The sequence below is a fragment of the Hevea brasiliensis genome, chromosome 16, assembly GCF_030052815.1.
Source record: "Hevea brasiliensis isolate MT/VB/25A 57/8 chromosome 16, ASM3005281v1, whole genome shotgun sequence".
NCBI lineage: Eukaryota > Viridiplantae > Streptophyta > Magnoliopsida > Malpighiales > Euphorbiaceae > Hevea > Hevea brasiliensis.
Window position 1 is genome coordinate 60,696,498 of NC_079508.1, and position 16,371 is coordinate 60,712,868.

The following is a 16,371-nucleotide window of genomic DNA, read 5'->3' on the forward strand; positions in this document are numbered from 1 at the left end:
GAGGTCATAAAAGCAACTTAAACATTTAAATAGACTAAAAAATAAATTTGCATATTAATAATTAAAAATCTTTCATAATTAATGATTTAATTTAAACAAATCCTTTTTGTATGCAGACAAATTTTTTCATTTATCTCCGCATAATGTTGCTCATTACTATTTTTTTTAATTACTATAAGTTTGAAAATTCCTATGATAAGAAAAGTAACCTAATAAAGTATAGAGGAAAAAAAGTGGTAATCTATTCCTTATTTAGGGCAGTGTTTGGTTTAGATATTGAAGGTAACTGTTGGATGTAGTTGGTAATGATAGATATTCAAATAGGTGAGTTATTAATAGATGATAGAACGCTCATCAATTTATAAATTCATTCTCTTATTTACATTTTATATATTTATAAATAAATTATATTATATGACTTTTAAATATTATAAACAAATTTAAAATAGTTATTTATTACACTAGAATAGAATGTATATGTGAAAATTTATTTTCTATATATATTATGAGGGCTTAAAAGAGGAAGAAGAGATTCTTCCACTTGAGCATCTTCAAGGATGTGAGAGATTTCAATAAGATTATCTACCTTAGAGAATAAATTATTAACTATCTAAGAGATTTTATTCCATATATGTTCAGATATATTTTTTTCCTGTTAAAGATGCTGAAAAAACAAGCCCCTCCTTGGAGCACTATACAAATGACAGTTGTCCAAACACTGAAATAAATTACACAGGATCCACTTTCCCTGAAGATTCTAAGTATAGAAAAAAAGATAGTAAACTGATACTAGTAATGAATATTGAAGAATTGTTCTTCTTGTAGAGATAAAAAATAAATGACATATCTGTGGTCACTTTAGCGAACAGTTCTTTCCAAATTTATTTATATAAATAATTAATTAAAATATAAAATAGAATATTATTATAATATTATATTTTTTATTGTTTCATTAAAAATATTTTAAATAATTTTTATAAAATTTCAATTAAAAAAAAGATGTGGGAATGAACTGGATATGATTTTTAATAAGATTTGGAGTTACTTGCACCAATCATATTTTCATTTTCGTCAATAAATTTCAATTTCTTAAAATAAAATCATTTAACTTAAGTTTCATTTCTAGAAAAGTCACTATTACCTGCTATCTCTTACCTGCAATAGTAGTTTTACAACTTCAAAAAAATAAAATAATTATTTTATTCATCTCTAAAAAAAGTAATATCCTCATTGCGATAATCATTCTTCATAGTAGGTTATGGCTTAATTTACTCATAATTTTTTCAAGAGAAACAGAGAAGAAATTAATGCCATCACAAAATCTCAGTTTATCATTGATTACAAAGTAGGGAAAGATTTTAAAGAGAAAATTTTAATGTTGAATGAAAAATCTGTTATTGCATGTGAAAGTGATTTTTTTTAAAATAAAACTTAAGTTGATTGATTTTATTTAAAGGAATTGAAGTTTAGGGACAAAAAAGAAAAGACCCCTAAATTCAAAGACTATTAGTGCAATTAACCCTGCGATTTGAGATGACTATGAACGGATTCGGATCCGTTGCCTGTTGTCATTACTTCAATGATTGATTAATGAAAATTGTTGCATTTTGTTGTCAAGATTCGTCGTTACAGGTCCATTTTTGCTTAATTTTGTGTTCCAAGTAGCGAGAAGCAGCTTGCTAGCTTCTGGGCAACAGAAGAAAACGAAAAAAATCCGTCTTCCCCAATTTTCTTTTTGTTTAACGGATAATAGCAATGCAATCGTGTTCTGCTTAAAAATTTCTGATTTTGCTTTAAACTATAGAGAGATCAGGTAACGATGATGATAATGGAGAGTGCATTAGTGGGCAAGTTTTGTAAGCCATGCTGCTTCCATTCCACGAAAGGAGTGCTGCCGAAAAGGAAGGGAATGCCTACCCACCACCTCTTTTCCTCTGAATTCAACATTCTGTCACTCCTTACTTCGACCCATCTCTCTGTACAGGTCTCCCTCTCTCTCTCCTGTTGCTGGATTCTGAAATACAATATTTGTCTGAGTTTATACTTGAATTTCTGCCAAGTTTCAGAATTTCAGGGAATAATAGGTACTTTTGGATTTAATTAGGAAAATCCCAATTACGTTGTCTGCAACTTCTATGAAATGAAATTATATTCGCCATTAGCAAAATACGGGTAGTTTTGTGTATGGTTGTGAAGGTTCATAGGTTTGTTATGTCAATCTTTGCAGGCGGGCGCCTTGAAACAAAAAAGTTCTGGTTTTGTTTCGAAAGAACTTGGTTGGCCTTCTCCTGATGATGAAATCCCATTCTGGAAGAGGGATTTCCCTTCATGGGATGCAAGCCCTGAAGTTCCAACTGACATTGTCAAAGATTCCGATCTCTTGCACGTAGTTCACGTTACAGCTGAGATGGCACCCATAGCCAAAGTTGGTGGCCTTGGTGATGTTGTGACTGGACTTGCCCGTGCTTGCCTGTTGCGAGGGCATACCGTGGATATAATGCTTCCTTTCTACGAGTGCATTCAAAAGCAGCAAATTAATGACTTGGCATTAATCACTACATATAATTCATATCACGATGGGAACTGGATCCCAACTAATGCATATCGAGGAGTAGTTTCAGGGATTCCGGTGATATTTATTGAGCCATCAAATGAATTCTTCAAGGGGCAACATGTGTATGGTGGTTCATACAACGAGTTGGAGGCTTATTTGTTTTTTAGCCGTGCTTGTCTTGAATGGATGCAGGTTTGTTGCTTGCATAACGAGTTTCTCTCTCCAATTAATTGTCTATGTTTCCACTTTTCAAGAGCTTGTATCATTTGATTTTGACAGTAAAACCTTTTGTTGGATGACTTGAGCTTAATTGGGAATACAGACATAAAATATCATGGGTTCAAGTTTCTAAATTAAATTGATGAAAAGCCAAACCTGCTTGAATTTACAAGAGTTGCATATGGAGCTTTTCTTGATCTTCAGTTGTTGATACCTTGCACAAGAATTTTTACACCTGCATTTACCCTCAAGCTTCAAATAAGTGGAATAAAGAGCTTGATTATGTAAATGCAATCTCAACTCATGTGGTTTTATGATTTTTTGGTCTTAATTTTGTTTTGGACCTTTCTCTCTTTCATTGATTTTAATGGACCTTTGAGTTCTCAATTTGTTAGCTGCAAATTTCTAACAAGATTATACATCTTGACAGGTTGCAGGAATTCAACCTGACATTATTCATGTCCATGAGTGGCAGACTGGTGCTTTGCCTCTGCTTTACTGGGATATGTATCAGTATCTTTCACTTAAGGTTTGTATACCTTTGTTAGTTCTATTCTGAGCACATACTGCTTTGACTTGGTAGAAAATGGCTAATTTTCATTTTTTAATATCAAACTTTGTGTTTGTAGAAGCCTCGAGTCATATTGACTATACACAATATGGAGCATTATGGAGAGTGCCGGTATCTTATTGTTGCTCTTCTCTTTTTCAAGAATAATTTTAGCTAAATTTACTATTTTTTCTTTTTTGCAACCATAGTCAATTAAAGGAAGCCAAAAGCTCAAGAAGGAAGGAAATTAGGAGCAAATAATTGGGTGAATTTAGAGTAAGAAATTTGTTCTATAGAGAGAGGGCATGATCGATTAAGTGAGCCAACCAATCATATTGTTGGGTTTTTTTTTTTTTTCCTTTTTTGTTTCTAATTTTAAAATTTTGTTAAAGCAAAATATTTATTAAATACAAACTAATATTATTTTTATTTTTTAAAAACATAAAATTGTATTTATTTGTTGCCTTTGTAAAATATGCTTTTGTCCTAGCTGGGCCAATTGAAAGTATTTAGGCAATTTTGGACATGGCCCTATAGTTTAGGGGTCAAATTTGCCTTTATTCCTCCAAAGAATCCATCATTGTAATAACTATGACTTTCTTTTGTGCTGCAGACAAGAGCAACTTAGCAAGTGTGGTCTTGATGGGTCTTTGTATGCAACTATTGATAAGGTGAGTATTTCATGGCATCTACTTGCATATTGTTTTACTTTCTTCACGACATATGCAAATGTGCTTGTATGTGGTTTTATTTTCATCACTTGAAGCCACATATTGATTTTAGAGAGCATTTAAATGTCCACAAATAGGGATTTGCATTTTTCATTTTTTCTTTTTTTTTTTTTTTTCTTTGCCAATAAACATGTAGCAAGCTCCCATGGATAAAGTGTGTTTGTGGGTTTGCATATTCTTCTTCTTCTTCTTCTTCTTCTTCTTCTTCCTATAGGAACTATTCACCTACAGTCCTTGCTGAATTCCCTAATCACCCCTGCCATTGACTAAATGTTAGAAGATTTTTATTACATTTTAATTTGGCAGGCAGTTGATGATCGAACAGTTGGCCATAATCCTGAGAGGTTAAGCTTATTGAAAGGTGGAATAGTGTACAGCAATGCAGTAGTGTAAGTAATCTTACAGTTTTGTGGGCTTATATGGATGCTATGTGATTTGGCATGGTGGGATTTAAATATAATACTATTTGGATTAATGAATCTAGGTGAAGAACCTCGCTCAATTATTTATTTATTTATTTATTTTTTATAATGGAACACCCACATGTTAGTTATTCCTGATTAAGTCGCTGTTGAGGTAAGTTTTAACCAAATATGAAATTTTAAATCCTATTCTCCTTTTTTCTTGAAAATTTTGTGGCTTATTTGGAGATGTAGGACACATGATTTGAAAGGTGATCTATATTTATCAAAGTTATGAAGATATGTGAATTACAATCTCTCTTGTCAATATGTAATTAGCATCAGGTGGAGTGGTAGTAAACTAGTAATATTAACAGCAAGGTTGGACCTACATGTGTGTGGACCATAAAGTAAGCCTTGGGGTAGGTTACATAAAATGCTAACTTCTAAATGTTTGCAATCATTTCCAGCATGATTCACAATTTCTTCTTTTATATTTGCCTTTGGCATGTTGTAAACTTCAGAGATGCATGTGAAGAGTTAGGATACCTGGGCTTAAAATTATAATTAAATGGTTAGCTATATATGGCTGTTATGAGTTGGATTTATTTTACAATATAACACAGCAGATATGCTGTGTGTGTGGATTAAAAAAATAGATTGTAACTTTTACACATTGCCGAAGATATGCCATGTGTGAAACCATTAAGAATATAGATGTGAATTTTTTTCCTGTTATACATATTACTAGTGCGTGTAACCAGTAGGACTGTAGACATCAACTTATTTCAGCAATACTACCTGTTTATCAGCCCTTATTTATGTTTTGTTGTCAAGCAACAAATTCTCCTTTCATTTTTCAGTACAGTCTCTCCAACATATCTCAAGGAAACACTCTGCTCTGGATGGTTGGCAAGCACCTTGATAACACATCGTGATAAGTATGCTTACCATATTTCCAACTTAGATCTATATGCAATCTATGATATTTATTTATTTAGGGGCTGTTTAGTATCATCATGTTTTCTGTTTTTGGTTATTGTTGTCCAAATTTGAAAAAATATTTCATGAAAAGCAAGTTGATGAAATCAGGAAAACCACTTTCTATGGTTCTCATTTGCAACATGCCTTCTCTTTTAAAATGCCAAATAACAGAAATAAATATATTTATATAAATTTCTTTGACAAGGGAAGAGTTGTTTTTGTACTTAATTGGTGGATTTTTATAATGATATGTGCTTGGACCTGGGACTTTTTTTTTTAGTTTTTAGTAATTAGTACCATAGTATTACTTGATAGGCCATAATTACAACTTGCATATAAGATCTGGCACATGATTATTGAGGTAAAGTTTGGACTTTTTCAGCAGCCTTTTAGAACCTGTATTAGACTGGTACAGGTTATATACCTTTCCATCTTGACATGGATGAACAAAATTATATACAATAAATGTATAAAATCCATTTTTTTATTGTAAAAGAAAGAAAAATACTTTTTCAACAACTAAATTCATGCTTGTTTTCCCTGTTCAAATTTCACGGTTACATCAGTTGGACTATTTAGGTTTATGGTAGTCAGCAAGAACTGGAAAAGCTTGGGTGTTAGCATTAACATGACAATCTATATAGAGTTTTTATTTATTTATTTTTTTTATATTTTTTGTAATACTGTTGAACTGTTTTGTTACATATTTTTCTGTACTCTGTGCTTTGGAGTCAGAAAAGTTGACTGATCCATATGCATTCCTACATTGCAGTTTTGCATTTTTTGCATTCAGCTGTTTGTGAAGTTAGTATCATGACTACTTTACTTTTTCCTTCTTATTTTTTTGCATAGCTTTATGATTGCCACTCTTTTTGCATCTATCAAACTAGTGTTACACAATTTTATAGGTACTTTGGTATTTTAAATGGGATAGACACTGCAATGTGGAATCCTGCTGCTGATGTTTTCCTGCCTGCCAAGTTCAATGGTAATCTGTTAGTTTGTTATTTGCAAATAATTAACTTAGGATTTTTTTATTTTTCATTTCTATGAAATACGCTTTTCCCTTCTTCACATGGAATTGACATGCATATGTATTTGTATAACACAATTAGATGTGTGAAATACAGGATTATTGTTGAGTTTATTTTACTTATTCTTTAATTGTCATTAATATAATTGATTGCTAGCAACATAATAAATTTGTTGTTGCACTTTTCGTTTAATATAAATTTGTGGTAATGAAATGGAATAAACATATAAATATTCCTGCTTAACTGTTTTGGATGCATATCTGATCTTGTCATGGTACTGGTTTTTGCCTTTCTCTATTGTTAGCAGTGCTTTCTAAGTTTCAAAAAGGCAGTATATTGTTCACATATAAATTTGAAGGATTTCATCTTGTATTTATGTCTTGCTATTTCATTTTTGCAGCTCAAAATATTGAGGGCAAGAAGTTATGCAAACACTATGTACAAAGGGGACTTGGTATGGCTTCTGAAAGCATTGAAGCTGGTAACTATGTGCTGGATAAAATGCTTAAGATCCCCTTGGTTGTTTGTATAAGTAGACTAGTTCCTCAGAAGGGTCTTCATTTGATTATCCATGCAATTAAGTACGTTGAACAACTTGTAAGTTTATCAATACTCTTTTCCCAAGAGAAATTTTTTTAGACAATCTGCTCTCTTTCTCCTTCTTTCCTCCACTAAGACCCTCTGTTAAACATTCTAGTGATCAGATATGAGCTGTGGGCACACTATTGTCCTAAGATTCTTTTCAAGTTTGCTTCTTTTCTTGGGCAGTTGTTGTCATTCTTCTATCTTGTTACCCTTCCTCCTCCTGCCCTAGGGGCAACCCTGCAACAAAGACGAAAAACTAATTAAAATTCTTGAATAGTTTTGAACAAGATGGTAACTATGACTATGATTAGCATAGAAAAGTTTCATGCTATGGTTAAATTCGAGCTTTTATTTTGTGTAGTGTGCACAACTCTAGTTGCGAGTATAATAGGCTAAACATAAGCGCCCCCACCTCCTTCCCCCACCCCCCCAAAAAAAAAAAAAAAAAAAATCGGTATTAATAAGCATCAAGTTTGTGTATTGATTTTGTTGTATGGATTGTAGTTTTTTTTTTCTTCTTCATGCCTGATTTGGTATTGGGACATGGATATGCCAATTTCTAACATCAGGATTACCACTAACTTGAAATAGTCCTTCAGGCTTGTGTGATGTTGTTCTAGATCTACAAACTAAAAGTATCATTTTCCTTTTTTGTTGCTGCCATCTATTCCATGTAAAAGTTTGCCAAGCTTGATGCAGTTTTGGAATTTAATGTTTCTTTTTTCTATATTATTGGAGTAAATTCAGGGTGGGCAGATGGTTGTCCTTGGAAAAGCTTCAGATGGCCGGGTTGAAGGAGAATTCAAACATCTTGCAGAGTTGGTATGGAATTTAGGTTAACGTCTAATCGATTTTCCTATAATTCAAGATTAAAAATGTTTCTTCCACTTTGTGTATGGTATTATCCCTTGCTGGTGTTTCACATGGGCTTGATACGCCTTTAATAACTATTGACTTTCCATTTGCTTGACACTGGGTTGGTGATTCCCCTTTTCATTGACGATGATATATGGCTTGTGTCCTTAATGGTAAGAGACTAAGAGTAATTAAAATTAAATCAAGGATTATATAAATCGTAGAAGTGTAGACATGAATAAGTGGATTTACAGAATATGTTTGCCACATTCATTCCCTGTTTTGAATCTGCATCAGGTTGCCAGAATCAACTTCTAGTGAGTAAATAGGTTACAAGTTTTCTCTTGGCATAAAGTTGTAAGATCCAACTTATATTTTTGCCCCTTTTGTGTTCCAAGGCACCTGCTGGGCATTATCTTGTCCTGTGTTTAATGTAATTGTATTATTCAGTGGTCCTAATCGAATATTTTCAAAAGGTTACATTCTTGTGTTAGTTAGTATAAGTTTTATCTCTAATTTTGTGTTACTACTTACTATCTGATGCAACCATAAGTTGCAGCTATGTTTTCTTAAATTATTGGAACAATTTTTTTTTTTTTTTTTACAGCATACAAGGAGTTTTAAAAGAGGTAGAGGTCTATTGTTGAGGCTGAGGCTTGTACTTTAGGCTTTCTGGAAGCAGATGGCCTCTTTTCTTGAAAATCTAAGTGTTCTAAATAGCTGCTGGAAACATCATCTTCAATTTTCTGTTTAAACCTGTTTCTGTTGCAAGAATTTTTTGCTTAAGATGCCTTTAATTTACCTGGTACTTCCAATTTATTTCTAAACATTGAAGGTTAGGATTTTCCAAATTAGCATTCTCAGATCCTTAATATGCAGGACAGATGCAATATAATGGTCCTTTTTCATGTATCAGAGGTCCTTTAATTTTTTTTTAACTATAGGAACAATTCGTATAGAATGAAAAAATATACAGTAGTTCAACTGTGAACTCTTTCAATTATTAGTTTTGTTAATCTCTTTTTATATCATCTCCTTTTTACCCTCGTGTTACATCTATATTTCCGCTGCATGACTATTGCAAGCTAATGAACACTTGCTTATTTTTCTATTTTGCAGCATAGTCATGGTCCCAGAATCCGTATCCTATTAATGTATAGGTAAATCATCTGCTTTACTGATTTCAGGACTTCCCTCGAACCTATTCTCTCTCTCTCTCTCTCTCTCTCTCTCTCTCTCTCTCTCCTTTTTTGTCCTTTTCTCTATTTTCCACTAACACTGGAGTTCCGCTCCTTTCCAGGGTGCAATGACTTTTTTCTCCTACTACTATCTAATGAATTCTTTCTTGCAACAGTTGTATTGGTTCCTATGCATACAAACTAGCATACCTTTAATATCATGAAATAGCGTGCAGTGGACATTAGTTGGTTGCTGACTGTTATCATTTTTACCAGTGAGGAGCTCTCCCACTTGCTTTATGCTGCAGCAGACATGGTATTAGTTCCATCCATATTTGAACCATGTGGACTTTCCCAAATGATTGGAATGCGATATGGTGCGGTATGTATGTATGTACTAACTGTATAAAATGAAATTGATCTCACCATCTAAAGTATGATTTTAAGTGGTACTGTTAAAATGTAATTTCAGTTATTTTTTGCTCATTTGATGCTCATATTACTAGAAAATTCTTGATCTAAAATGTCTAAAGTTTAAAGGTTTGATGGTTTTGATTGTATGAAATTGTGTTAGTAACAATGTTAACAAAATTGATTAATATTCAATTGCATACAATAAATGCTTGCTAGAACTTTGTTGTCTGTCACTTGTTGTTGGCTTGTTTTGGAACTTGTTGACTAGGGGTGATCATTCGGTTCAAACCGAACCAAGCCGAACTGAACCAAATCAAATCATGAAAAATGAATTACATATTTTAGAAACAGAACCAAACCGAAATTGATGAAAAATCGAATCGAACCGAACCACTCTATTTTGGTTTGGTTCGGTTCGATTCAAACTGATCGGTTTTTATTTTTGACTATTTTTTAATTTAGACTTGATTTTCAATTTATTTAGTCTGATTTTGACCTTTGTTTGAACCTAATAACCATTAATCAATGAAATTAAACAATTTATATATATAAAATTATATATAATTCATAAATTTTTCATAAAAATAAATCAATTCAAAAATTAATAAACCTATTTGGTTCGGTTCGGTTTAACTGATTTTTTTCTCTTCAAAATCGAACCGAATCGAAATAACCGAAATTTTTATAATATAAAACTGAACCGAACTGAATTACCGAATTAAGGCGGTTTATTCGGTTTGAACCAAATAATGCTCACCTCTATTGTTGAGTCGACATACAAGAATATTTCATATATGTGGTATAAATTTTAGGGAATGTGCCACACTAAGGTGAAAGTCTCACTTGAGTTTTAATAATTGTTTCAGGTACCGGTGGTTAGAAAGACTGGTGGCCTTGCAGACACTGTCTTTGACATGGATGACCAGTCAAACCGTGAGACAGCTAATGGGTATTATGATTCTTTTTTTGTTTTCGTGGAATGTGTATTATGATTTTTAATTATGAGTTTTACTTCTTTATCTTTTAGCCTTGTCCTTATATTTTTCATAATGCACGAGTTCTAAGTTTATATTGATGTATATCTATTTTCAGCAGTATCAATGATTACCCATTGTCATCATGTGTTTACCTCTGTTCAGCATGTATAGATGATAGCTATGTCATTATATTATTACCCTAAGAATAGATTTAGTACTTAGATTGAAAAAGGAAAAAGGAAAAAGGTCGGCACCTGTCTGACTGATAGATCCTTCCGAGGATCATGTGACCATTAAAGTCAATTTGTGCTAATTCTTGATAATGGTGCTACTTCAGGTGCCATTGACATATCAAAAGTTGGGTTCTACCATTTGGATGTGTCGCATGCATACACTGTCATGAAGCCTCACATATTTGTGGCCTTTTTGAAGCTATATTATAATATGTTGTCAAGTTCTTGGTTACTATGAAGTAGTGTGGCTTGCAAGATGATAAACTCCTCTGGCCCTTGACGGAGAATTTTATGTGCATTTGGTTTCTTTGAAATCCTTGAATACAATCTTTAACAGTTGTTTTAGATGTTATATTAACTGATGGTCATCATCTGTATGAATAAGCATTGTGCAAACTGACATTGGTTAACACCCTTCTCATTGTAATTCAATGTTTACAAAGTGAGTTTCATTTATATTTATGTTTTAAGCTATGAGGTCTATATTTGAAAAGACACATGTGAAGACTTTATGTACATTTATTTTTAGTGTATGAAGACATCCTTCACACATTTTGGGTTGAACGTATCCTTGTTAATCATTTCAAGCATTCTTTTCAATGTTTTAAAAAAAAGTCATAATTTTCTTCTGCAACTAAGTTTTTGGGCAATTAGCCAAACAGTTTCCTAACATTGCTGAAGTAGTTGGTTTTAGGTCAATGCATTGATGGAGTGCACATGCATACATGTGTTTCTGCATCTGTCCATATAAAAAGTTTTAACTGCTTCTGCCTCATAATCTGATGAGTAGCTATTGTCCGTTTATGTTTCACATTATTGGATTGAAGGTCAATAACAGTCAATTGCGATATTGTAAAATGAAATATTATAATTGTGTTTATTCAGGTTTGTTTTTGAAGGAATTGATGAAGGATCCTTAAATTGGGCTCTAGATCGTGCATTTGCTTACTATAGAGACAGTAAGTCCAGTCTATATTAGTTCCATCACTTGGTTGATCGTTTGTTTTCCTATCTAACTTTTTACTCTATGCTTAGGTAGGAGATACATGGTCATTTATCTACCTGATTATGGCTTTCAGTGGGATTGGATTTGGATGTGGACTGAAGTTTATAAAATTTACCGGATTAATGGATTGGATTGAGTTTAGTAATTTATTTGGCAAACTGGATTAGGATATACTTTGATTTGGTCCAAATCTGTTGATGACCCTATATCAGTTAGTTACTGATAAATGCTGAGGTCAAAGGGCTACTCAATGAATTGCAATGATGGTGCTGCTATATCACCATGTCATAAAAATTATATTTTTTTGATCAGACCAACTGGGACACATGGTTAACTTTACATTTTTCCAACATAACAATGACACTCACTAAGTTGAATTACAATTTGGTATCTTTGGCATGGCTTCAGTAAATTCGACCCTCAAACTAGTTCTTTTTTGCAGTTAAATTTTCTAAATTATCATAGCAGGTTTGAGATGGCTTTTGCTGGTCACACACACACAGAGATGGCTTGAAAATGTTGCTTTAATGGGATTTCAATGATAACCATAGGTCCCTAATGAGAGTTATAGTTTGTTGATTAGAGATGTACGGCAACAAGCTTCACGACTTTAATGTATTTAGCTAAAATCTTTTTTTTTTTTTTTTGTTTCGTTTTCATTTTCATTTTCATTGCAGAACCAGATGAGTGGAATGGCATTGTACAGAAGGTTATGGAAATTGACAATAGCTGGAACAAAACAGCTGGGAAATATATTGAAATTTATGACTCAGTTAGGGTGACATCCTGAGGTTTTCCCGGTCAAATCTGCTACATGCATCAAAGCCTCATATTTATGGTGTTTTCTCCTTAATGCAAGTTCAAGTGCTGGATTTTATGTGAACATTATGTGTCCCTTGCTCACTTCCCCTTCCAATTTTGAATTTGCAATGTATATTTTTTGTTTTAGTTCTACTTAGCTTGGAATTTATGCTCTTTACCTTCTTTTCATAAACTAGCTCCCTAATAATTCTCCTATTAGCTTAGCTTATGCAATATTGTATATAAAATTATTGAGACTTGCCGATAACCAGGATAGAAAAAGTGTTGCTTATCTCCTACTATTTATAGGGAATGTCATTAATTCAAGACATACAACTCAACTCAACTCAACTCAACTAAGCCTTTATCCCAAAATTTTAGGGTCGGCTATATAGATTCGCTTTCTCCACTCTAAACGATTTTGGATTAAATCCTCAGAAATGTGTAATGCTTCTAGGTCATGTTGTACTACTATCCTCCAAGTTAATTTAGGTCTATCTCTTTTTTTCTTTTTATCCTCTAACGTAACGTGCTCTACTTGTCTAACTGGAGCCTCCGTATGTCTACGCTTCACATGACCAAACCACCTCAATCTCCCTTCTCTTAACTTATCCTCATTGGCACCACTCCTACTTTTTCTCTAATACTCTCATTGCAAATTTTATCTAGTCTAGTATGGTCACTCATCCACCTTAACATTCTCATCTCTGCAACTCTTATCTTAGACGTATACGATTCCTTAAGTACCCAAAACTCACTACCTTATAACATAGCCGGTTGTATGGCTGTATGGTAAAATTTTCCTTTCAACTTTGGAAATCTGGCGATCATATAAAACTCCCGTTGTATGTCTTCACTTCAACCATCCGGCTTTAATCTTATGACTAACATCCTCCTCACATCCCCCAGCTACTTGAAGGACTGAGCCAAGATATTTAAAGTGTCACGACCCAACCTATGGGCCGGACCGGCACTAGGACCTGGGCTAGCCTAAAGCCTCCGAGACCCGTAGTAAGCCTAACTATTCCTCAACCCAACTCTAAGGCTCATTTGGGCCCAATTTCAAGTATTCAACCGGACAGAGTCTGGCCATAAAATGGATATTTTAACGGGGAGTTTTTGACTCATCCGACCTGTAAACACAACATATAATCAATTGGGGAGCTCAGCTCACCCTCAACATACTCATAATAACAAGTCAAATGGGAGCTCAGCTCTCTCATCCAATCCAACCATACATTTGTTTAATAAGTTTACAGGCCCAACATGACAATTATATTATAGACTCAAATCAAATAAATATTTCTAACACATGCGGAAATTCTAGGAGTTAACAGAATTACAAAAACATAAATAAACAACCTGCAAAGAAGAAAAGCAGGTTAACCATAACAATAATCCTCCTGTAGCCTGGAAAAATAATGAACAGGAGTGAGCGTTCGACTCAGAGAGTAAAATATCAATTTTAATTATAATTTCTATAACTATCTAAAGCTAATGCATCCTGTAGAGTGAAATGCAACATCGTCAATATTTTCACGTCATAACAGCAAAAAGGTAATTTGGAGCACTCAAACACTTGATAAGGTCAAACAATACGTATATGAGAGTTGATCCCCTATACAGCCCTCTTAATCCAACCTGTGCCAGCGAAGAACTCAAGCCGGACTTTCGCTTAATATACCAAATCGGGGTCCCAGCGAAGAACTCAAGCCGTGTCTACCACGAAGGACCAAGTCCCAGCGAAGATCTTAAGCCGTGTCTACCCGTCCTGTCCATAGCCAACACCATACCACACGTACGCTAACTCACGCACACTGCTCCAAATTACCACAACAACATCCATTACACTTTAACAGTTGTGAATGCAACATAAAACGTGCCTAGAGTTTAACTACATAGATACATATTTATAAGTGATCCATGGGCATGCTTGAACATATAATAATATCGAAATTACAATTAAAATTAATATTTTACTCACAGACTTGACTGCAGTCACTGTGGTGGCTGGGCGGAAGATGAAGGCTATCCCGGCTCACCTGACAATTTTATTACAATCATTTAATAAATTTGACTCAATACAAACTATGAAAAAGACCAAAGATGTCCTAAGTCATGCCGAAAATCCGGCAGAGTCTCCCCTATACCTAGGACTTACCCAACCTGCAAAAAGGTTTAAAACACGCTTTCATATCCACAACCCAATCACATCACACAACCCCTCCTGGGCCCATCCAAACAATCATCAATCACAACATGTAAAATTACAGTTTAGTCCTCATAATTTAACCATCTTGCAAAAACTATCCAAATAAGTTTTAAAAATTCTAAAACTTTGCCCCGTGGTCCTGAGCATTATTACTAAGCTAATGCAAAAGGAATTATAATTTTCTGAGCTAGCACAAATATTTTATGAATTTTTAATCTAACTCAAGCACTAGAAAATTACGAAAAAGTAAGGTTCGGGTTTACCTATACCGATTTCGACTCCGGAGACACGCTCGGGACGTCTGACAACTGTGGGGTAGCCAAAATCCTGATCCAATTCCAAGACTTTTGGTGGTCATGCGACCAGGAAATTCACTGATCGTAAGCTCGAATTTTCGTGAATTGAAGGTACTTACACGAAGCCCACAACATAGGGGTTAGTATATAATTTTTACGGAATTTTCTAAGCTCATTTAATGCTCGAAAAAACACTACGAATTTTCGTGGGACCCACCGAAAAATGGTGTCAGAAAATTTTAAAATTTATATTGCCGCGAAGCTCTCGACAAGTGGAGCGCTCTGGTACTCTCTGTTTTCTTGTGGGATTCACGGTTTGCGAGAAATCTAGCCCAAAAATCGAAATTGGCTAAAACTTCCCGGACAAAAATTGGGTAAACCGCTCGATGGATTTTGCTGTTCTTGGTGTCTATGGAAAGCTCTCGAGGTGTAGATGGTGTTTGACACAAGACCCAGCCTAATCGGTGGCCGGATCGGCCGGATTTCGGCCGGGAAGGAGAGGCTTCGCGCTGCGCGTCGCGTGACTTTGCGCGCGTTGTCCAGGAGGCGGTCGGCGATGGGGAAGCACTGGGACGACGCACCTGCGAGGTGGGGAGGCTGGGGCAGTGGTTGGCCGGCGTGGGGAGGAGGGAGGACAGAAAACGGGAGAGAAAGGAAGAGAGACGGGACGCGCGCGGAAGGGATAAGAAGAAAAAGAAAGGTCTGTCCGATTCGATTGGTCCGATCCAGTCCGGTTCGATTCGGTCGGTTCGATTTATGATATAAAATTTTAAATTTTTTACTCTGCCTTGGGACCGAAAACGAGGCCCAAAAATTCCGAAAAAATTCTAGAAAACTCAGAAAAATTCGTAGAGTCCAAATATATTTTTAGTTTTGCCATGTGGTCTTTAAATTAATTTTTAAAAATCATCAAAGTTTTATATTTTCGGAAAATCAAACTCGATTTCTAAAATTCAAAAAATTTCAAATAATTTCCTAAAATTCAAATAAAATAAAATATTAATATTTACTCATAAAATAATAAATTTAAAAATTAGGGGTGTTACATTCTTCCCTCTTTATAGAAAATTTGTCTTCAAATTTTACACAAGGCAGAATAAAGTACAGAATTACACATTGAATAGATAAGGTACTTGCTACGCATGTCCCGCTCTAACTCCTAGGTGCACTCTTCCACTGACTGGCTCCTCCACAAAACCTTAACCATAGAGATCTGTTTTGATCTTAGCTGCCTCACTTGGTAGTCCACTATGGCCACAGTTTGCTCCTCAAACGTTAGGTTTTCTTTTAGCTCTACTACATCCAGCTGTAACACACGAGAAGGATCAGGAATGTATTTCC

At 34.3% G+C, this 16,371-nt stretch overlaps 1 protein-coding gene across 6 annotated transcripts; it reads left to right on the forward strand.

Moving 5' to 3' along the window:
• Positions 1–1,548: 1,548 nt before the first annotated feature.
• LOC110666906 (probable starch synthase 4, chloroplastic/amyloplastic) lies at positions 1,549–12,700 on the forward strand. Of its 6 annotated transcripts, none has more exons than XM_058137844.1 (15): positions 1,550–1,984; positions 2,228–2,746; positions 3,204–3,302; positions 3,403–3,455; positions 3,937–3,994; positions 4,361–4,443; positions 5,319–5,396; positions 6,348–6,427; positions 6,874–7,070; positions 7,806–7,880; positions 9,033–9,067; positions 9,368–9,473; positions 10,372–10,454; positions 11,601–11,674; positions 12,399–12,700. In XM_058137844.1, exons 1-15 carry the CDS (start codon positions 1,820–1,822, stop codon positions 12,509–12,511), a joined length of 1,818 nt encoding a protein of 605 aa, XP_057993827.1. In that variant the 5' UTR covers positions 1,550–1,819; the 3' UTR covers positions 12,512–12,700. The 6 variants fall into 6 exon arrangements, with proteins under 6 accessions (XP_057993830.1, XP_057993827.1, XP_057993828.1 ...); XM_058137845.1 differs by lacking the exon at positions 12,399–12,700 and adding an exon at positions 11,751–12,032 and having other exon boundaries at positions 9,033–9,073; XM_021827562.2 differs by having other exon boundaries at positions 1,551–1,984; positions 9,033–9,073.
• Positions 12,701–16,371: the final 3,671 nt, after the last annotated feature.

Excerpts from the sequence above, each read along its gene's own strand:
- LOC110666906 (XM_021827562.2), top strand. The coding sequence starts at position 1,820 with ATGATGATAATGGAGAGTGCATTAGTGGGCAAGTTTTGTAAGCCATGC. Across the intron at positions 2,747-3,203 it reads CTTGTCTTGAATGGATGCAG|GTTGCAGGAATTCAACCTGA; the intron begins GTTTGTTGCTTG and ends ACATCTTGACAG. Across the intron at positions 4,444-5,318 it reads GTGTACAGCAATGCAGTAGT|TACAGTCTCTCCAACATATC; the intron begins GTAAGTAATCTT and ends TTCATTTTTCAG.